Below are 22687 nucleotides of genomic sequence, written 5' to 3' on the forward strand. Positions count from 1 at the left end.
GGTCTTAAACTCCTGGCCTCAGGTGATCCGCCCACCTCAGCCTCCCAAACTGCTAAGATTACAGGCATGAGCTACCAGGCCTGGCCCCTTTTATAATGATATAGTGACCGTCTTTGTCTCTTACAGTTTTTGTCCTGAAATCTATTTTGACTGATACAAGTATAGCTATTCCTGCTCTTCTGGTTTCCACTGGAATGGAATATCTTTTTCCACCATTTTGTTTTCAGTCTATGTGTACCTTTACAGGTAAAATGTGTTTCTTGTATGCAATAGATCACTGGATCTTTGGGGTTTTTTAATCCATTTAGCTACTCTATGTCTTTTGATTAGAGAGTTTGGTGTATTGACATTCAGTGTTATTACTGATAAGTAAGGACTTACTCCTGCTATTTTGTTGTTTCTGGTTGTTTTGTGGCCTTCTCTTCCTTCTTTCCTTCCTGTCTTCCCTCTAGTGAAGCTGATTTTCTCCGGTGGTATGATTTAATTTCTGGCTTTTTATTTTGTGTATCTATTGTATGTTTTTTGATTTGAAGTTACCATGAGGCTTGCAAATACTATCTTACAATCATCATTTTAAACTGATGACAACAGTGATTGCATAAAGAAGCAAAAAGAAGACTAATAAAAACTTTAACTTTGTCCCCCTGCTTTTTAATCTTGTTTCTATTCATGCCTTATTGTAGTGTCTATATCCTGAAAAGTTATTTTTTATCAGTTCATCATTTGGTCTTTCTACTCAAGATATGAGCAATTTATATACAATAACAGATACACAATATTCTGTGTACTTATTATTACCAGTGAGTTTTATATCATCGTATTATTTCTTACTGCTCATTCACATCCTTTTCTTTCTGACTGAAGTACTCTCCTTAGCACTTCTTGTAGGACAAGTCTGGTGTTGATGAAATCTATCCATTTTTGTTTGTCTGGGAAAGTCTTTATTTCTCCTTCGTGTTTGAAGGCTATTTCCCTGAATACACTGCTATAGGATAAAAAATTTTTTCCTTCAGCACTTTAAACACATCATGCCACTCTCTCCTGGCCTGTAAAATTTCCACTGAAAAGTCTGCTGCCAAATCTATTAGAGCTCCACTGTAGGTTATTTGTTTCTTTTTTCTTGCTGCTTTTAGGACCTTTTCTTTATGGCCTTTGCTGGTTTGATTATTAAATGCCTTGAGTTAGTCTTCATTGGGTTAAATCTGCTTAGTGTTTCATAACCTCCTTACACTTTCATGTTCATATCTTTTTCTAGGTTTGAGAAGTTCTCTGGTATTATCCCTTTGAATAAACTTTTTACCCCTATCTCTTTCTCTACCTCCTCTTTAAGGACATGATTCTTACGTTTGCCCTTTTGAGGCTATTTCCTAGATATTATAGGTGTTCTTCATTCTTTTAGAGTATTCCTTTTTCTTTTGTCTCTGACTTTATATTTTCAAAGTTGTCTTTAAGCTCACTAATTCTTTTATCAATTCTGTTACTAAGAGACTCTGATGCATTCTTCAGTACATCAATTGCATTTTTCAACTCTAGAATTTCTGCTTGATTCTTTTTAATTATTTCAATTTGTTTTTTAAATTTATCTGATAGTATTCTGAATTCCTTCTCTGTGTTATCTTGAACTTCTCTGAGTTTCTTCAAAACAGTTATTTTTAATTCTCTGTCTGAAAGGTCACCTATCTATGGATCCATTCTTCAGGATTTGTTCCTAGTGCCTTATTTAGTTTATTTGGTGAAGTCATGTTTTCCTGGATGGTCTGGACGCTTGTGGATGGTGGTTCATGTCTGGGCAATGAGGAGTTATGTATTTACTGTAGTCATCCCAGTCTGGGCTTATTTGTGCCTATCCTTCTTGGAAAGGCTTTCCAGGTGCACTGTCCATTTTTTAATTGGCATTTGTGCTTTTTTTTTTTTTTTTAATTGAGTTATAACATTTCTTTACGTATTCTGGAAAAAAAGCCTTTTATCAGAGATATTGTGGACATTTTCTCAGTCTATGGCTTGTTTTCATTTTTCTTAACTATGTTTTTTGCAGCAAGGTTTTTCATTTTGATGAAGTCCAGTTTACATGCTTTTCATAGGGAATTTTTGTGCCTTGAGAAATTGTTATCACAAGTCACAAAAATTTCTCCTATGTTTTTCCCTAGTTTTAGTTTTAGCTTTAGCATATAGGTCTACTTTCCACTTTGAGTTAATTTTTGTATAAGGTGTGAAGTATAGGTGAATCTCAATTTTTTTTTCATATGGATATCCAGTTGTTCCAGTACCGTTTGTTGAAAAGACTGTTCTTTCCTCTTTTAAATTACCTTGGGACTTTTGCAAAAATCAACTGACCATGTGAACTCTCTATGTTGCTACATTTACCTATATGTTTACCCTTAGGCCAAGATGACCCTATCTTGATTCCTGTAACTTTATACTAAGTCTTAAAAACCAAATACTATTGAATCTTCCATCCTTGTTCTTTTTTGAAAATTGTTTTGTCTATTCTAGGTCTTTTACCTTTCAGTATAACTTTTAGAATCAGTTTGTCAGTTACTAGATAAATGTCCACTGCAAGTCTTGATACTGACTGCACTGAATCTGCAGAACAACTTGGGGAGAAGTGACATACTAACATTGAGGATTCCAACCACAAACAGAGTACATTTCTCAATTTATTTAGATCTTTAATTTTTCTTGGCAATATTTTCTAGTTTTTCATGTACACATCTTGCACATATTTTGTTAAATTTATTCTACATATTTTATATTTTGATGCTGTTTTACTTATTTTTTTCATTTTCTAAATATTCATTGCCAGTATATAGAATACAACTGATTATATCAACTTTTAGTCTATGTCCTTGATAAGTCTGCTTATTGATTCTAGCAACTTTTTCTAGGTATACTCTTGTATTACCTTTAACCACTTCCTTTATAATCTGTATGCCTTTCACTTATTTTTCTTGCCTTATTATGGTGGCTAGGACTTTCAGTACAATGCTGAGTAAAAGTTTCTGTTCCTTGGCTGAGCGCAGTGGCTCACACCTGTAATTCTGGCACTTTGGGAGGCCGAGGCGCGCAGATCATGAGGTCAAAAGTTCAAGACCAGCCTGAGCAACATGGTGAAACCCCATCTCTACCAAAAATACACAAAAGTGGTGGATGTGGTGGTGCGCACCTGTAATCCCAGCTACTCAGGAAGTTGAGGCGGGAGAATCACTTGAACCTGGGAGGTAGAGGTTGCAGTGGGCCAAGATCATGCCACAGCACTCCACCCTGGGTGACAGAGTGAGACTCCGTTTCAAAAAAAAAAAAAAAAAAGCTTTTATTCGTGGTCTCAAAGGAAAAGGACTTAGTCTCTCACTTTTAAGCATGGTATCAGCTGTAGGTTTTTTATAAAAGCTCTTACTAGCCTAAGAAAGCTTCCTTCTATTTTTAGTTTGCCATGTGTTGAGTGTTAAAATTTGGCAATGTTTTTTACTAGTCTACTGAGATAATCAGAGGGGTTTCATCCTTTATTATGTTTATGTGGTGGATTACACAAATTTTCTAATGTTAATTTTGCATTTCTGGTATAAACTTCATTTGAGCATAATGTGTTATTTTTTAACATATTGCTGGATTTCACTTGCTAATATTTTAAGAAATTTTACTTTTACATTCATGAGGAATATTGGCCTGTAGCTTAGTTTTCTTGTAATGTCTCTGTTTGGTATGACTATCAAAGTAACACTGGCCTCATAAAATGTGAAGTTTTCTCCTTATTTATTTATTTTATTTATTTATTTATTTTTGAGGCAGAGTCTCACTCTGTCACGAGTGCAGTGATGCGATCTCAGCTCACTGCAAGCTCCACCTCCCGGGTTCATGCCATTCTCCCACCTCAACCTCCCGAGTAACTGGGACTACAGGTGCCTGCCACCATGCCCAGCTAATTTTGTTTTTGTATTTCTAATAGAGATGGGGTTTCACCTGTGTTAGGAAGGTCTCAATCTTCTGACCTCGTGATCCTGCTGCCTCGGCCTCCCAAACTGCTGGGATTACAGGTGTGAGCCAACACACCCGGCCGTTTTCTCTGTATTTTCTTAAGGACTTTAAGACTGTCCTTAATGATAAACTCTGAGAATATGGATCCATAAATTAATACATAGCATAATTAACTAAACCCAATTTCTTTTCCATCATTTTATGACCCAAATCCAAAACAATAAGTTTTTTTTTTTTTTTAAATAGGTTCTCACTCTGTGGCCTGGGCTGGAGTACACTATACTGGCGCAATCAATCATGGCTCACTGCACTCTCAACCTTCTATATTCAAGCAATCCTCCTACCTCAGCATCCGACAAGCTGTGACTACAGGAGTGAACCATCTCACCTAGCTCTTTAAATGTTAAAACTGTGTCTTTTCATTTAAATTGCATTTCTTTTAGACTAATTTGGTCTGGCTTTTTTTTTTAATCACTCTAACCATCTCAGTTTCTTAATGTGCTTAGTCCATTTGTATTTTTTTAGTTAAAAAAAACAGAGACAGGGTCTCACTACGTTGGCCAGGTTAGTCTTGAACTTTTGGCCTCAAGCAATCGTCACACCTCAGCAGTCCATTTATATTTAATACAGTCATTCATATGATTAGATTTAAACTTACCATCTTGCTATTTATTTTCTATTTGTTCCATCTGTTTTTTGTTCCTTTTTCTCTTTTTCCTAACTTCTCTTAACTGTTTTTAATTACATTTGATTTATTTTATTAACCTGTTAAATTATTTCCTTTTCTTTTCTCAATGGTTGCTCCAGGGCAGAGGAAATTCCTGCAAACTTTTTCTTAAAAGGCCTAATAGTAAACATTTAGACTTTTAAGCAACATGTAGTTGTTCTCTATCACAACTACTCAACTCTGCCACTATAATGTAAAAGCAGCCATAGACAACCTATCAATGAATAGGTGTAGCTGTGTTCTAATAAAACTTTACTTACAAAAGCAAACAGTTGGCCCACAGGCAGTAGTTTGCTGACCCCAGCTCTAGGGTTTACAATATCCATCTTTATCACGGCACAGTTTACCTGCCAAAATTACACCACTTCACAAATTGTTTAAGAAACATACTTCCATTCTTCTTTCTCTTGTCCTTTGTGCTACTGTCATAAATTTTGATTCTCTGTATATTACAAAATCCATTATACCTTACTATTTTGACTTAGGTAATAATCTATTGAAGATTTTTTTAAATGAGAAAAAAACCTGCTTAATATTTATCGATATAGTTACTATTTTATGTTCTTCACTCCTCTGTGTATATCTGAGTTTCCATCTGGTATCTTTTTCTACCTGAAGAACTTCCTTTAATGTTTCTTACAGTGTAGGTCACTTAGACACAAATTCTCTCAATTTTTATTTAAAAAGATATTTAATTTGCCCTTGTTTTTGAAAATTATTTTCACTGAATATAGAATCCTAGTTCGGCAGATTTTCTTTCAACACTTTGAAGATGTTATTCTGTGTCTTCCAGTTTGCACTGTGTGATGAGCAGTCACCAGTTATACTTCTCTTTGTTCCCCTGTATATAAATTTATCTCCTTTTCTCTGGCTGCTTTTATGGTTTTTTATGATTTTCAGGTGTTTCCAATAATTTAATTGCAATATACCCTGGTATGGTTTTCTTTGTGTTTATCCTGCATGTGTTTCATTGAGTTTCTTGGACCATGAATTGAAATTTTTCTTCATATCTGAAAAATTTGGAGGCATTATTTTTTTAATTTTTTTTCTGCATCTCTTCCCCCGGACGTCTATTATTTTCTTCTGTGCTTAGATATGGATACTGTCTACTGTTTCATTTTCCTTTATTCAAGTATACTCATATTGAGTTCCGCAGTAATTAATTTTCTTTTAAGCCTATCCAATAAATTTTTTACTTCAGATAACATACTTTTCACCCTAGAAGTTCCTTTGGTTTTTTATTAGAATTTCCATTCTCTCCTTTTTGTGTTCATGTCTTTAATTCTTTGAACATACTAATAATAGTTATTTTAAAGTCCTTGCCTGTTAATGTCTGTAATTACTGGTTGTGTTTCTATTTAGGTGGCTTTTCTTATTATTATGAATCATATTTTTCAGTTTCTTGTCATCTAGTAATGTTCTTTGAATGTTGAACACTGTTATATTGTTGAGTATCTGGACTTAATGTCCTCCTTAAAGAAATATTATTGAGCTTTTCTCTGACAGACAGCTAATTTATTTGAAAAGCAGTTTGACATTTTTGAGGCTTGTTTTTCTGCTTAGGAAGGGCAGGTCTGAAGTAGCTTCTACTCTAGGGCTAGGTTAGCCCTGCTACCATGGCTTGAGGTATCTACTAAGTGTAATTTTTTGAGAGATAGGGTCTCGCACTGCTGCCCGGACTGGGGTGCCATGGCACAATTATGGATCACAGCAGCCTCAACCTCCTGGGCTCAAGAAATCCTCTTGTCTCAGCCTCCAGAGTAGCTGAGACTATAGGTGCTCACCACCACACTCAGCTAATTAGAAAAAAAAAAAAAAAAATTATGGAGATGAGATCTGGCTAGGTTGCCCAGGCTGGTCTCGCACTTCTGGCCTCAAGTGATCCTCCTGCCTCAGCCTTCTAAAATGCTGGGATTACAGGCATGAACCACCCACACCCGGCCCAAGTACTGTTTTTGATAGTTGTTCATTTCACAGAGTCCCAGTAGTTCTTCTTTGTCTCATAGTTTTCTCAAAGAATTTCATCCTATGCAGGCAGGCACAGCTTAGTATTCAGTTAAGACTCAAGGAAGGCAACACCTATGCAGATATCTGGAGCTTTTTCTCAGCAAAGCTCTCTCCTCTCAGGTATTGTGCCTGTAAGTCCAGACACCTCAGTCTTCCTGAATTCTGACTTCTAACTCTTCAACTTAGCAACATTGTTGTGTACTTACTCTTCTTGAGATCTCCTTCTGTGTGTCATATCTGAAATTTCGACTCCACTCAAAAAGTCAGGGAAATCACAGAGATATTTATTTCCTCACTCTGAGATCTCAATCCTGCAATGCTTGTTTTCTAATGTTTGAAAATAATTGTTTGAAATATTTTGTTTGACACCGGGCGCTGTGGCTCACGCCTGTAATCCCAGCACTTTGGGAGGCCGAGGTGGGTGGATCATGAGGTCAGGAGATCGAGATCATCCTGGCTAACACGGTGAAACTCTGTCTCTACTAAAAATACAAAAAATTAGCCGGGCGTGGTGGTGCGCGCCTGTAGTCCCAGCTACTCGGAGGCTGAGGCAGGAGAATGGCGTGAATTCGGGAGGGGGCGCGAACCCGGGAGGCGGCGCTTGCAGTGAGCTGAGATCGCGCCACTGCACTCCAGCCTGGGCAACAAAGCGAGACTCCGTCTCAGAAAAAAAAAAAAAGAAAGAAAGAAATACTTTGTCTGGTTTTCTAGTTGTTTATTGTAGAAAGCCTAGTTAGATATCAGTTACTCTATCACAGCTTGAAAGCAAAATCCACAAGTTTCAAAGTTTTCATTTTAGACATTTAATACTTCAATCCATCTGGACTTTTTTGTTGTAAATATGGTGTAGGATCGTGATCCAACTTCGACTTTTTTTCAAATAAACATTTTTTTCTGGATCCATTTATTCAATGGTACCCACTACTTTCCTTACTAATTTGGGATTGCATCTCTACCACATAACAAAGTTTCATACATGCATGGGTCTTTTTCTAAGCACTCATTTTTATTCCACTAGTTAATCTGTCCATCCCTGTGCTATCACACTCTCAATTATTATTACAAGTCTTAATACCTCCTAGGGTAAATCCTCTTTCCCTCTTTCCTGTTCATCATCTTTAAATAGGCCCTACTTCTTCTTAGTCCTTACTTTTCCATGTAACATTTTTGACCCATTGAGTGTTGTGAATAGCCTGTTGTAATGTGTATTGGACTACCATTGAATCTACAAATCAATACAGGGAGAACTGACATTTTTATAATATTAAATATTATTTCCCAAATATGGTATATCTCTCCATTCATTTAAAATCAATCTTCCTTAATATTTTTATAAAGTTTTTATTTTCCTTATATAGGTCTTATAATTCTTTGTTACATTTATTCTATAATACACAATATTCTCTGATACTATTAACAATATCCACTCTTTCATTATATTTCTGGTAATCTACTCGTGGTATAAATAAATGCAACCTACTGTTGTATCTTAATATTTTATCAAGCCACCCTGCTAAATTCTATCATATCTAACAGTCTGTAATCTCATCCCCTCTACCCACATTGCCAATACATCAGTACAAGCCCCTATCACTTCTCAACTGAATAACTACAACAACTTCTCATTAGTCTCCTAAACTCTAGTCTTAAACTCTACCCCCATGTTAAAAATTCTTTACTGATCTTTCTGTCTCCTTGGCCTTCATACGTACTGTTCCTCCTGCTTGGAATAGTCTTTCCATATCCTCGTGGCCAACCTAACTCCTACTTATTCTTAAGGTCTGATTATTGCCTTCAAATACTTATCAGGCTAGATCAGCTATTCCTCTTATGTGTAGAATATCATCCTATACTTAATCCTCTTCTATCTCCCACAACTCTAAATTGTTTCTCTGTGTCTCCAATTAAACGATAAACTTTTGAGAATAAGCCTTCATCGTAATCTCCACATATTCCCAGAACTTTCCACAGTCTCTGACATATGGCAGAAGATCAATATGTATCTCTTCAATATATGTAAAAATAAAATCTCACTTAATACTAGAAAGACCCACCTGAAACAGAACTGTTTATGCCATTTTACTGATCAAGGAATAGATCTGAATACAAATATTCATGGCTCAGGAAACATTACTCTACCATACTACTTTTAGAAAGGATGTCCAAAATATACAATAAATGTTTTATCATAAAAGAAAAAATGTTTTCTCATTTTGAACTTATGTTTTGAATAACTATAACCTGTCACCTATGACTAAAGAAAAAGGAGGGGAAAAAAAGAAGAATTAAAATATGAAAAGCCCTGAGATTTTTTTTTTTTTTTTTTTTTTTTTTTTTGAGACGGAGTCTTGCTCTGTCGCCCAGGCTGGAGTGCAGTGGCCAGATCTCGGCTCACTGCAAGCTCCGCCTCCCGGGTTCACACCATTCTCCTGCCTCAGCCTCCCGAGTAGCTGGGACTACAGGCGCCCACAACCGCGCCCGGCTAATTTTTTGTATTTTTAGTAGAGACGGGGTTTCACCGTGGTCTCGATCTCCTGACCTTGTGATCCGCCCGCCTCGGCCTCCCAAAGTGCTGGGATTACAGGCGTGAGCCACCGCGCCCGGCAGCCCTGAGATTTTTATTAACATGACTAATCAGATTGTCTGTCAACACACAACGTTCAGTGTTGAAAATGAGGAATACCTTGGCAAACCAAGGCAAGTGGTCACTCTAATTTTAATACTAATATAAATATTTACATTTATATAAAACATTTGTTTTCTTTTATAACAAAATATGTAAAGGATAGTATATTTTAGACGTGTACTTTTTCTTGGGTCACATATATTTGTATTCAAACCTCAGCCCCATCTTTTTGTTACTGGCCTGTTACCTGGCCTCTTTGAGCATTAAAAACCACTCCCCATAGTGGTATAAATCTTTCAGAAATTCTAGAACATACATTTTTAAATGTAGATATACATCCTCAAGTTCATTTCCATTTCCTAAATGCAAGCTAATGTTAAAATCCTTACCTGTGTTACTTCCTCTACACCAGTCATCTGGTATTTCCTCATTCTTTCAAATACTGAATGATCTGCACAGCCCCCCTGAGGACCGTATTTATGGGGATAGTCTAAAATACAAAAAAGAAATATCGTTACTGTCACCTATTTAGGTATAACCAATTATAAATAATTTTTATTTATAAATCTTATAAATAAAAATTTAACTGTCTTAACTAATGAAAACCGTAAATGTTTATTGAGTACCTATGGAAAAGGCATTATGCTAGGCATTTTAATGTTAAAACCTAGCAGGTTCCTAGGTTCTCCCTCAATAAAAACCACTGGTCTTGAGCTTTTTGTCATACAGATGATTTGTGATTTCTAAAAAAGGACAGTAATCACTCATTATTCTGACCCTATCATCAATATACTGAATTTGGCTGTCATCAAGAGAATATCTATGTTTCTGGTTCATCATCTGGCAGGGGTCAAGAGAATCCTTCTGCAGCATTCCTGACCTCCATCAGGAGGACACTAGCAAAAATAAAGGAGAACCCCAAAACTCTTCCTATTCTTGGGAAGATACTCCCCCACCCCTCATTTCACAAAACACGACTTTCTACCACTTTCTCCCTTAGGACCATTAAGACTATTCTCACAGTAGCTCAATTTTTACAGTCATGAGACTATATCACTGACTACCTCAACTTATTACAGGCATTTGTTGTCACCCAAGTCACTACTGCCCTTATTTCCTTATTTTTAGATCCTGACCCACTGTCAGTCTCTCTGACACCACCCCATCATCGTGACTGATGACATCATTCATCATTCACTCATCATCATTCATCATTCATGACGATGATCTTTCCAATACACTCAGTTCTTTTCTCCAATGATTTTTTTCCTACCTCAGCTTCTCATTTCCGTAGTTACACTTCTGAACTTGTCATTATTGGTAACTGAAAATGCTTCATAATCTCAACTTCCAGTATTCTACTTTCTTTCCACCACTTATCTTTTCAGCACATTCCCTCTAGGCTCCAACAACCCTTTAACATCAGTAAGACCCTTTAATTCAATGCTACCACCTTCTTGTCTATCACAAGATATTCTTTTTCTTCCTTATTTAGTTTAAATCCCATAGTCAAGGCCGGGCGCGGTGGCTCACGCCTGTAATCCCAGCACTTTGGAAGGCCGAGGCGGGCGGATCACAAGGTCAAGAGATCGAGACCATGGTGAAACCCCGTCTCTACTAAAAATAGAAAAAAATTAGCCGGGCGCAGTGGCGGGCACCTGTAGTCCCAGCTACTCGGGAGGCTGAGGCCGGAGAATGGCGTGAACCCGGGAGGCGGAGCTTGCAGTGAGCCAAGATTGCGCCATTGCACTCCAGCCTGGGCGACAGAGCGAGACTCCGTCTCAAAAAAAAAAAAAATAAATAAATAAATAAATAAATAAATCCCATAGTCAATTATTATTATAATTACACCACTGCATTCACCATCAACTCCCTTGTGCTCCACCCCAACACCCTTGAAGGGAGTTGATGGTGAATGCAGTGGTGTCTTTCTTACTTCAGAAGTGTAACTATGGAGGAGAGAAGCTCCTCCTGAAGCTGAATGAGGCTAAAGAAAAACTAGTAATTATGACCAGTCTCATTTAAAAGTCATAATCTATAACCTCAAGCAGTTCCTTAATGCCAGCTAGCAACTGAATTTCCAGTCTATTCTCAATTTCATTCACCTAGTTAACACCAGGCAGTTCTTACTTTGCCACACCAGTAACTGCCAGTCATAAAACTGACCATGCAAGCTGAAACTATGCAAAATGATCTTAATAATCAACGGGGAAAAAATTACAATTGTTCTGTGACCTTTAAAATCTTTTGTCAAAACACTAAAACTCACTTACCATTGGTTATTAATGTATAGGGGAACAAAAAAATAAAACATTTATTTAGTACACTGTTACTTAAAACATTAGAATTTTAAAAGAATTAGTGTTTTATTTCTTCATAAATTGAATTTCAAATATCATGAATTAAAAATATAAATTCCTTTTGAAAGCTTGAAACTTAGGGTAAAAAAAATTTCCAAATATTTCCAAAGCAACAAAACAGTATTTATATATGCTTCAAATTCTGTCAGCACAAAACTCTCCCAATAGAAAGGGTCAAGCATACAATTTTTCCCATATACTTTCAAAACTTCTAAAAGACACTGTTTTCCTTGGTCACCACATTAACTATAAAAATGGACAATGACATTTTCCCTCTAAAATTACTAACAATATAATCCTCATTTCTAGAAAAAGCCTTTGTTCAACTAATGAATAAGCCCTCATTGAGATGCTAAATCATAGGATGCACTGTAGTTCCCCTGAAAAGGCCAAACAGCATATTCTTTCACAAAGAATGAGTCATGGGTGTAGAATATTCAGCCTATTTAAAACAAAGATCAGCTTCAGATCTATTGCCTTTCTTCCAGTTCCTCTGCCAGCCTCTTGCTTTTGTTTTGCTGTTCAAGACACAAATATAAATAGTACGTATATTGTGATTCTACCTCAAGCAGGAAATAGCTCTAGTTAACTCTCAATCATCCACTCTTTTGAGGAGGAATATTTACAGTTCAGATTCTCTGTCAAAAAGAACTAGGCATAAAATACTCACTTTTTGCATCCTCACTACTTCCAGCAGGGTACCCCTCCACCTTATGTGACTGGCAGCTCAGAAACTTAACTGCTAGGTCCAAGGCTCTGGCTATGAGATGACTCTCTAATAGTCAAAACTGGGTGGTAATCCCTCCAATAATATGCCATGAATCACCAAATCCAATTTTTAAAAATCTACATTAATTGAATTTAAAATAGAATGACTTCTAAAGAATAATATTATTTTGCATAAAAATTACTTTTGTTAATATCCAGAGTATCATGGGGTGGGGTCCTTATCCATGAAAATCGCCATATATTCCTAAAGTTGCCAACATCAACAAGGATTCACTGATGGAGAGTAGAAGAAAGGATAGGCTTTTTTTTTTTCCTTTTGAGAAGAAATGAAAAGTTTGGAGACAGGAAAGAACTCCAAATGTTCTTCCTCCTAAGTCCAGTGGATGGGAGGTCCTTTCTCCCTAGTACCAATTCCCATGTCTTCCCAATCCCCATGTCTAATTTCTGTTTTGGGAGGGTAAGTGGGCATAAGAAAAGCACAGAGTGATTGTCCCTTGAAAAAGGAGGAAGTTGAAGATGACCCCACTTTCCACATGCACTTACAACACTGATCTCTCTGGAAACAGAGATGAGGAGGAGGGCCAGGCATGTCACTCCCCACCCCATGGGTTTTAGAAAGAAAGGGTTAGTATTGGCAGCCAAAGGGATAATGGGAGTCAGGTCAACCAGAGAAATGTTGCTTTATTGTTCTGATCAATTACAAATAGAATTACTTGACTCTAAAGTGTTTAAGCAAGAACCTTAGCCCTATTCATTATTGTATGGATAGTTTCTAAAAGTGTCTTGTACAGATTAGGCCCTCAAAAAATGTTGATTAACAAATTAATCAGTTGTTAAACCTGTAAAACTTACAACTGACACTTGGAATGAAAACTTGTAACATACCAACTTTAAGTGTCCATTATTTACATGTATTTGACTTGGGACTATACAGTTATACACAGGGATAAATGGGTGACTCTAGGCCAAAGAACATGTGAATCTCTTTTCCTTTCTCTAGTTCCCAAGCTGTGACAACTGAAAAGAAATATTGTTGCAGCCAGAGTAATAGGGCTGACCCTTCTGTGATCACAGATTCTCTCCTCTAGCAATCAAAAGATCTCCAAGGTTCAAGTCAAATTCCACCTCCCCAGGGAAGTCTTCCTAAATCTCCCTAAAGCTCCCTCACTGAGGTAGTATGCACTACCCCAGGGCTTTGATGACATTCTTGTTGTAGCATTTACCACATTTTGATTCTCTATTACTGAAAATTCCCCTGAAGGTTTTTAATCTTCAGGGGAAATTTTAAAATTCTCTTTCCTGTATATTCACAAACCAATAAATACTTGTTGAATTTAATTTTTCAGCCAGTATCTGGTTTCTATGCCTCTTTTCAAAGGTCATCTGGTAACCAAAGACCTGTAAACTGCTGGTTCCCTTAACCTCCTTTTAGCCTTCATTCCACCTACAATAAATAGAATTGTCTAACACTTTAAATTGTTTCTACAGCAAAGTGTGCTCTAAATTCCTAACTACTTTACAGATTGACTATAACATACAGAACATTCAAAATTAAGACCTGTGTACACATAAATTTCCTAATCACATGTCAATGTTATTTTTAATTGCATTAATTTATTAAGCAAACAAATAAGAAAAATTATTATATGCCAAACAACAGGGATACAAAAATAAATGACATAGAACATGCATTCTCAAGAGCTTTCAGTCTAGCTGAGGTGTCCAACATGTAAACAAGCATGGCATTTAAGTACCAACTTCCCAAGTGTTAAGGTCTCCCTGCAATCATTCACAGGTTATTAAACACAGGTTGAATTTAATTTACTCATCCAGTCAACAGCTGGTTTCCTTCCATGCCTCTCAAAGGTCAGTCATATGACCAAGACCTGTAACCTACTGGATTCAAAAGATAAGGAAGACTCATCAATACATAAACAGCAGTAAAGAGAGGATACCCAGAACTGTGAGGTCTGGAAAAAATTCTAGGAGATTACACCTAAGTTGTATTATCAGCTTGGAGGAGAGAGAATGTATATGCTGCATATGCTACTAGGTTAAATTAAAATTATTTGGGTATTTTGCTTGTCTTGTTTCCAAATGCCCCCTCTCTAGAGCTCAGGCAAAACAGCAAGACTTTTTGGTCCTTAGTAGTTATTTCATCCCCTTGCCTCTTCAAAATTTATCTTCTCTTTAATCAAGTAATACTTGATGAGTTAATACAAAAAACCTTATAGTAATTTTGTCTGTAGTAACCCAACCCAACTGTCCCTTAACAGGCAAATGTATTAATAAATCATGGTATCCACACAACAGACTACTATTTATCAACAAAAAATTAACTTTTAATACATACAACATGGATGAATTCCAAAATACTTATGCTGAGTTAAAGCCAGATTTTCTTAAAGAGTACGTAATGTATAACTGTGTTTATATAACATTTTAGAAAGCACAAACTAACCTAGAGATCAGTGCAAGAGGGTAGCAGGGAGTAGAGGAGAGAATTACACTGAAAGCTTTTGGGGGTGATAGGCATGTTCACTATCTTAAATGCTATGATAGTTTTATAGACATAAGCATATGTTGAAAGTTATCAAATTATATACTTTATATATAAGCAGCTTATTGCTATCAATTTTTCCTCAATTAAGCTGTTAAAAGAGTAATACTGACTAAAGAGATGTGACAATCAACGGCAATGTGTAGACCTTGATTAAATCCTGTATTTAAAAAAAAAAAAAAAATAGGAGACACTTTTGTTAAGTAATTGGGTAAGTGTGTCCACAGACTATACACTAAGGTATTATTAAGTCAATATTTAATTTATAGGTCTAACAGTATAAATCTATGTAACCTTTTTAAAGAGATATCTGGCAATATATATCAAAATGCAAATGTCTCACAATGCTACTTCTAGGAAATTAATCTTAAGAAAATAACCATAAAAATATTGAGGGGAGAAAATATGTGCAAGAATGTTACCTGTTGCAATTTTTAACAGTAAAAAAGAGGAAACAATCTACACATCCATTAGTTGGCAGGTTGGTAAATAATACATTTATCAAGGAAACAACAAAATTTTATGTAGCCATTTAAAGGAAAAATGTAGAGCTATGTTTATCGACACAGAAAGAGATCTAAGATATACTGTAAACGAAATTTAAAATGGCATGTGAGATCTGAAGGGCTATTCACAAAAATGTTAACGGGGTGGACATATTTCATTTTAATTTACTTAATTTACATAAAAGAATACTTAATTTACTTAAGCAAAATACTTAATTTACATATAAGAATAGCCATTTTATATAGTCATTTGGTAATCAGCACAAAAATATTTTATTTTATTTTTACTTTTTATTTCTCTCAGCCATGATCCATCAAGATAGTTCCACCTTTAAAGGAAAAGTAGTTCAGAACCATTAACTTTTAGAAGAGATAAGAGATATTAGCACCATGATCTAACACCCTCATTTTATACCTGAAGAAAATGAGACCAAGAAAAAGTACATTACCTGTATAAGGTTATAAAGCCATTTTAATATATCACCTTGATTTTATTTCTAACTCTTTTCATACGTATGTCATGCCTTAGTTCTTTGACATATTACCTTCTGTGCCTTCTCCCCACCATGTACCATGACCACTAACTTGTATGGTCTTGAGCAAACAAATTAAAACCAAAAAACAGTTTTAACTAGTAGATCTACAAGCTTGCCTATAAAAAATGATACTAAGAAGTCTCTAGAAGCTAAAACCAATAAAATCCACATCGGTGAATTCTAGACTTATGTTCAAATATAAACACAAGATAGCAAGACGGCTTTATGGAGATTTTCTATCTAATCCCCCAATTTATAAATCATGAAGAGAATATAACATTTCTATAATAAACCAGATCTCACAATGCCTCTTTAGAAGCAGCTCTTTCCAGGGCCAGAGTCCTGGACCAATATCCTCAGGCACTCTTACAAGGTCACTGGTACAAACATCAATCTTTGAATTATGCTACAAGAGATGTGAAAGCCTGAGGTTTAGCTCCGAGTATTCCTAGGACATATACGTACGCATACTCCTAAATGCTATTTCTTCTAGTTTTTCTATAACTTATCACTCATAAGAGTTGAGCCTTGGCCAGGCATGGTGGCTCACACCTGTCATCTTAGCACTTTGGGAGGCCGCGGCAGGAGGATCACTTGAGCTCAAGAGCTCGAGACAAGCCTGGCAACATAGTGAGACCTCTATAAATATATATACATATTGTTTCCAGTGAGCCTAAAATATAAATTTGCCTTTTCAGTAGTAAATATGGCTCACCTTCAAAATCAATACCAAAAATAACTCTTTTGTTTAATCTTTACTGTCATTGTCTCTATTGTCATTAAGTTCTTGCCTTTAAACTCTCCTAACTCAAAACGTAACAGAAATAAAGCACTGGAGTGGAAGCCAAAAAGACATGGATCCATGTCATACTGCACAAGTTTTATAACTCTAGGCTTCAGTTTCCGTCATCTTTAGAGGGTTGAATTCTAGTGCATTTTACAATACTAAAATTATAAAATTTATTATTCAATTTATCTGTAAAACACTTCAAACACTACAAAATCATGAGAAGATAGTTCTCAAAAGAAAAAAACAAAAATTTCAAATATAATTTTACTTGTTAGGGTGACTTTCAAAGTTGCTTTACAACATAAAAGCTTTTTTTATTTTCAAATAATCATGTATTTCTGATAGCCATTACAGTACACTGACCTCCAAAGAGATGGTGCTGGGGCAAGTGACAGCCAGATGAGCACTAGGTGACTCTGTGCTTCTCTGAGGAAAAATAACTAAACTTGGTAAAAGAAGATCCTAAGAAGCCAAGAGGCAAAATGTCATCATATGCATTCTTAGAGCAAACTTTCAGGACGAGAACAAGCAGCAGCACTCATGCTTCAGTTAACTTCTCGGAATTTTCAAAAAGTGCTCAGAGAGGTGGAAAACTGTATCTGCTAAAGAGAAAGGAAAATCTGAAGACATGACAAAGGGGACAAGGATGGCTATTAAAGAGAAATTTATATCCATCCTAAAGAAGAAACAAAAAAGGTTAGGGATCCCAATGTACTCAAGAGGGCTCCTTCAGTCTTTTTATTTTGTTCTGAGTACTGCCCAAAAATCTAAGGAGAATATCCAAACCTATCCATTGGTGATGTTCCAAAGAAACTTGGAAAGAAGTCAGTAAGGTACATATGACAAGCAGCCTTATGAAAAGAAGGCTGTGAAGCTGAAGAAAAACTAAGAAATGGATATTGCTGCATACTGAGCTAAAGGAAGGCCTGATGCAGCAAAAAGAAAAAAAAAGCAGGGGGGGAGACGTCAATGCTGAAAAAAAAAGAAGAGGAGGAAGGTGAGGAAGTTGAAAAGAATAAGGAAAAGGAGGACGAAGAGGATAAGGAAGAGGAGGAAGATGAAGATGATCATAATGAATAAGCTGGTTCTAGCACAGTGTTTGTCTTTGTTTACAAATTATTTAACATCCCTATACACAACTCACTCCTTTTAAAGCCTTTAAAGGTAAGGCTTTGTTTTTAAACTGTACAGTTAACACACTAACAGTTAACCACACTACCAAATGTGTCTCTAGATAGCCCATCCTTGAGAGTCAGTTGATGAGAGAGCAAAAAGAAAAAAAATACAGATAGATGGAAGGACAGACAGACAGTCCATCCTGGTGGTATTTTCAATAACCATTAACTTTGCCTAAATCAGTATGAGAGTTGTAAGCCAGCATGAAAATCTAAAACAGGTTCTTATTGGTGCACAGCACAAATGAGTTATATATGGAGATGGTAGTTTTTCATCTTCATTTCTCTCTGATGCAGCTTATACAAAATAAGTATTACTCTTAACTGAATACCACTCTGTAATTGCCAAAAAAAAAAAAAAAAGCTGCAGCTGTTTTTTTGACACTGTAAATGCTTCTAATAACAATTTTTTAGTTTTAAAACTCTTATATTTCTGAAATAATTCATTGTATTTCATTACAGCTAAAATATTTCATATTGATGTTTTAAGACAAATATATATGAATATACATGTATACATATACATACATATATAACCAATCAGAAAAGAACCTGATCTAAAATTTTCAACTGTTATCCCATTTATATAAAGTTACATAATATGAAATGCATAATATGCATAATATGAAAAGTCTAAGCATATTTTCTCCAGATTCTGCTAAAAAGAATTAAGTCCCTCACTGTCTCTTGTTTTTTTATTATTTTTTTTCTGAGACAGAGTCTCGCTCTGTCACCCAGGCTGGAGTGCAGGCGATCTCGGCTCACTGCAAGCTCCGCCTGCTGGGTTCACACCATTCTCCTGCCTCAACCTCTCAAGTAGCTGGGACTAGAGGCGCCCGCCACCACGACCGGCTAATTTTTTGTATTTTTAGTAGAGACGGGGTTTCACTGTGTTAGCCAGGATGGTCTCGATCTCCCGACCTCATGATCCACCCGCCTCGGCCTCCCAAAGTGCTGGGATTACAGGCGTGAGCCACCAAGCCCGGCCACTGTCTCTTTTTCTGTGACTTTTTTTAAGTTTCCAATGTACTATCCTACATTTCTAATTAAATATTATTCTTTAAATAACTCCCGTATCTTGTGGCCTTCTCAACTTTTCGGCTTTTGTGTCTGTGAGTTGTTTAGAAAAATTAATTTATACTTCCCTAGAGATTAACTCAGAAAAAAAGGAAAAGACAGAGTCAACAATACCACTAAATTTTTATATTTCTTTCAAATACTATCACTGTGTATAAATAAGTTCAGTATTTAACGTCAATGCTTAGTAAAGCATACAAATTAAAACATATAGTAGAGAGATTAATCAATACACTTATATGCACTGTGGGAGTTCAGAAGTCAAACAATCAGAGCACTCCACACCTCAACTTTTCAGCTGGCTACATAGTTTGTCACAACTCAGCATGCTTATGCAGATTTCCAGTCTCCAGATTGGACCTAAGTATAGCCAGAATGCTTTTTAGAACAGTTTTCCTGTTATATGTGAACGATACAAACAATGCTAGCTATTATCAATACTTACCAATTCAATTATTTCTTCCCTCTTATATTCCTTCCTTTTGTCTCTGTCACTAAGTGACACAAAACAACTTCAAAAGCACAATATGGAACTAAGTGACTTTTTAAAAGTTTTAGATGCAACATCCCGACATTTCCACAGATGAGGAAGCCTCTACATGAATGAAGAGGCCCCCATTTTGAAATGGTAAAATAAAGTTTAACAATCTTTTTTTTTTTTTTTTTTTTTTTTTTTGAGACGGAGTCTCGCTCTGTCGCCCAGGCTGGAGTGCAGTGGCGCGATCTCAGCTCACTGCAAGCTCCACCTCCTGGGTTCACGCCATTCTCCTGCCTCAGCCTCCCGAGTAGCTGGGACTACAGGCGCCCGCCACCTCGCCCAGCTAGTTTTTTGTATTTTTTAGTAGAGACAGGGTTTCACTGTGTTAGCCAGGATGGTCTCGATCTTCTGACCTCGTGATCCGCGCGTCTCGGCCTCCCAAAGTGCTGGGATTACATGCTTGAGCCACTGCACCCGGCCAAGTTTAACAATCTTAATTTTTTAGAACAAGAAACAGGAAGTCTTCCCATTGAAGCACAAGAGAAAGAAGAAGTAAGTATAGGTATGGCTAACACACATTCTAAAAGTAAGGGTGCCCTACTACTATAAGGTATAGACAAATTCAGGTCCGGCGCAGTGACTCAAGCCTGTAATCCCAGCACTTTGGGAGGCCAAGGCGGGCAGATCATGAGGTCAAGAGATAGAGACCATCCTGGTCAACATGGTGAAACCCTGTCTCTACTAAAAATACAAAAATTAGCTGGGCGTGATGGCGCACGCCTGTAGTCCCAGCTACTTGGGAGGCTGAGGCAGGAGAATTGCTCGAACTCAGAAGGTGGAGGTTGCAGCGAGCCAAGATGGCGCCACTGCACTCCAGCCTGGGTGACAGAGGCAAATTCAACCTCTCTGGGCTCTGGGCTTTCCTATACCCCACAAAGGAAAATAAATAATAAATTTGAAATAAAAGCAATAAACCCAAATAACTTATTCTACAGCTTTTAATATACAATTAAAATATATTTTTTTAATTTGGAGATAAAGTATTTCTCTATAAGTATAGCATACAAAAATTACTCAGACCTTTAGCTCTTGGATAGGTAGTATACAAAAAAGGTACAAGGGAATTATTACAACTAATAATTCCAAGCAATCATATAGTCAGATATTCCTAAAACCTGTTCATGTTAATAACAACACTATTCTAGTTTACGGAACAGTTTTTCTCAGTTTCTTTAAAATAAACTGTGCTAAGGAGCAGAGGACTAAGTGGTATTCTTACCTTGTCATTAACTGTTCACACTTCCACGTCCTAGGAGAGAGTGTTTTTTACTACCTAAGTACAGAATTAAATAAGTATGCATTTTAAGCTGATAACAATATGTAGTTATCATGATCACATCTAGAGGAATTATTAAGTATTTTCACTGAAAACTATCTCTGTGTTCTGGTACAGTCTCAGAAGCCGTTCCCCAAGGTTCTGGAGAACAGCAGTATCATTTTTCATGGTGGTTCTATACATTTATGCCTTCAGTTGCAACAACAGTCGTAAGAAGAGGGTAGCCAAATTCTCACCAGAAGCTATATCCAAGGTTAGTATGCCTCCCCTACCATTTGCTTCTTTTTGATAAGGATAACACATACAAGGATACCAAATTCAATTAAGAACATTCACAGTGATACAATCATGCAGTACTTTACTTCTGAAAATAAATTATTGGTACTTAAACCAATTATATAAAAATAATAATATACATTAAAGGGCATCCTTTCCCTGTTAGTTATAAAATAAACACTACTAAATATATTAAAGAGAGATATATCGGCTTAAAACAGCAATAGATGCAAATGTATGATTTTAGAGAGGCTTACAGATTTCAGAAAAGCCCCAGAAATCCTTGAAGTAAAGGCAGTGAGAATTTACAGCTTTCTTCCATGAGTGAAGCAGAAGAGCACAGGGTAAAGAACAGGAGGTCCACAATCAAGTGACAAAAGTTTTCTAAGCCTCAGTTTAAGCCTTCACCTATAAAGTGGGAATAATAGGTGTGCCAGTATCTCATAAGGTTATTGTGAGAATTCAATTCAATAATGCAAGTAAAGATTTTTATACAGTGTCAGGTATACATTAAGCCATAATAGTTACTCTTACTATTGCTCCTGCTACTACTTCTAGAACCTGTCATATTCTACACAGAGAATTTAAAGAACCAATTAAAGTAATTATTAAATTTAGTGAGCCCTCCCATCTGTTTTTGTTTGACATGAAAACTAAGGGTAGTTTCTACATTTTTAAATGGTTAAAGAAAAAATCAAAAGAATGATATTTTATGTCATATGAAAAATATATGAAATTAAAATTTTAAGTGTCTATGAAGTTTTATTAAAAACAGCCATGCTAGCTGGGAGCCGTGGCTTATGCCTGGAGTCCCAGCTACTTACAGGGCTGAGGTAGGAGGATCATTTGAGCTCAGGAGGTTGAGGCTATAGTGAGCTATGATCACACCACTGCACTCCAGACTGGGCAACAGGGCAATGCTCTGTCTCCAAAAAAATAGACAGATAAATAATAATTTTTTTAAAGCCCATGTTTATTCATTTATGTATTTCTTTGGCTGTTCTTGTGCTACAATGGCAGAGCTGAGTAGCTGCAATAAAACATACAGCTCTCAAAGCCAAAAACATTTACTATCTGTCCCTCTGCAGAGAATTTCCCAACCATGGTATAGAATATAAATATAGCAACTATTTAGACTAAAAGACTAATACATGGATGTTTTCTTGTCTTAAACCATGGTTCACTTGACAGATTTTTAGATAGTTTTTCAAAAGCAATTGTCTAAATTTGTAAACGTTAAAAACTCTGTTTAAGGCTATTCCTTCTGTACTTCCATCCTCACATCCTACAATTCCAATTACCTGAGAAGTTACAAATAAAATCACCTTAAAGATGGCTGCTTTTAAATTCTAACACCACCATTGATACTTAATAATAAAAAGAACGTTAAAAAGGTCTCCTTACCACAAACATATATTTACTTAAACAAGTATAAAATAAAAGCTGGTATCAATGGTAAAGCATTTAAACGCCAAAAAGAACAAAAAATCAAGTAACATGCAGTGTCATTCATCCTCCAAGCTAACTCATCA

The 22687-nt window shown here is 36.2% G+C and overlaps 1 protein-coding gene across 4 annotated transcripts in view; it reads right to left on the bottom strand.

The window, feature by feature from the left end:
• The window catches only part of ADAM10 (ADAM metallopeptidase domain 10), a 153612-nt gene that overhangs the window by 60404 nt on the left and 70521 nt on the right, over positions 1–22687 (bottom strand). For all 4 annotated transcript variants that reach the window (XM_077939493.1, XM_001097016.5, XM_028850986.2 and 1 more), the window contains one exon: positions 9722–9822. In XM_077939493.1, the coding sequence (XP_077795619.1) occupies positions 9722–9822 (101 nt within the window). The remainder of the gene's footprint in view (positions 1–9721; positions 9823–22687) is intronic.

Source organism: Macaca mulatta, chromosome 7 (assembly GCF_049350105.2).
Source record: "Macaca mulatta isolate MMU2019108-1 chromosome 7, T2T-MMU8v2.0, whole genome shotgun sequence".
NCBI lineage: Eukaryota > Metazoa > Chordata > Mammalia > Primates > Cercopithecidae > Macaca > Macaca mulatta.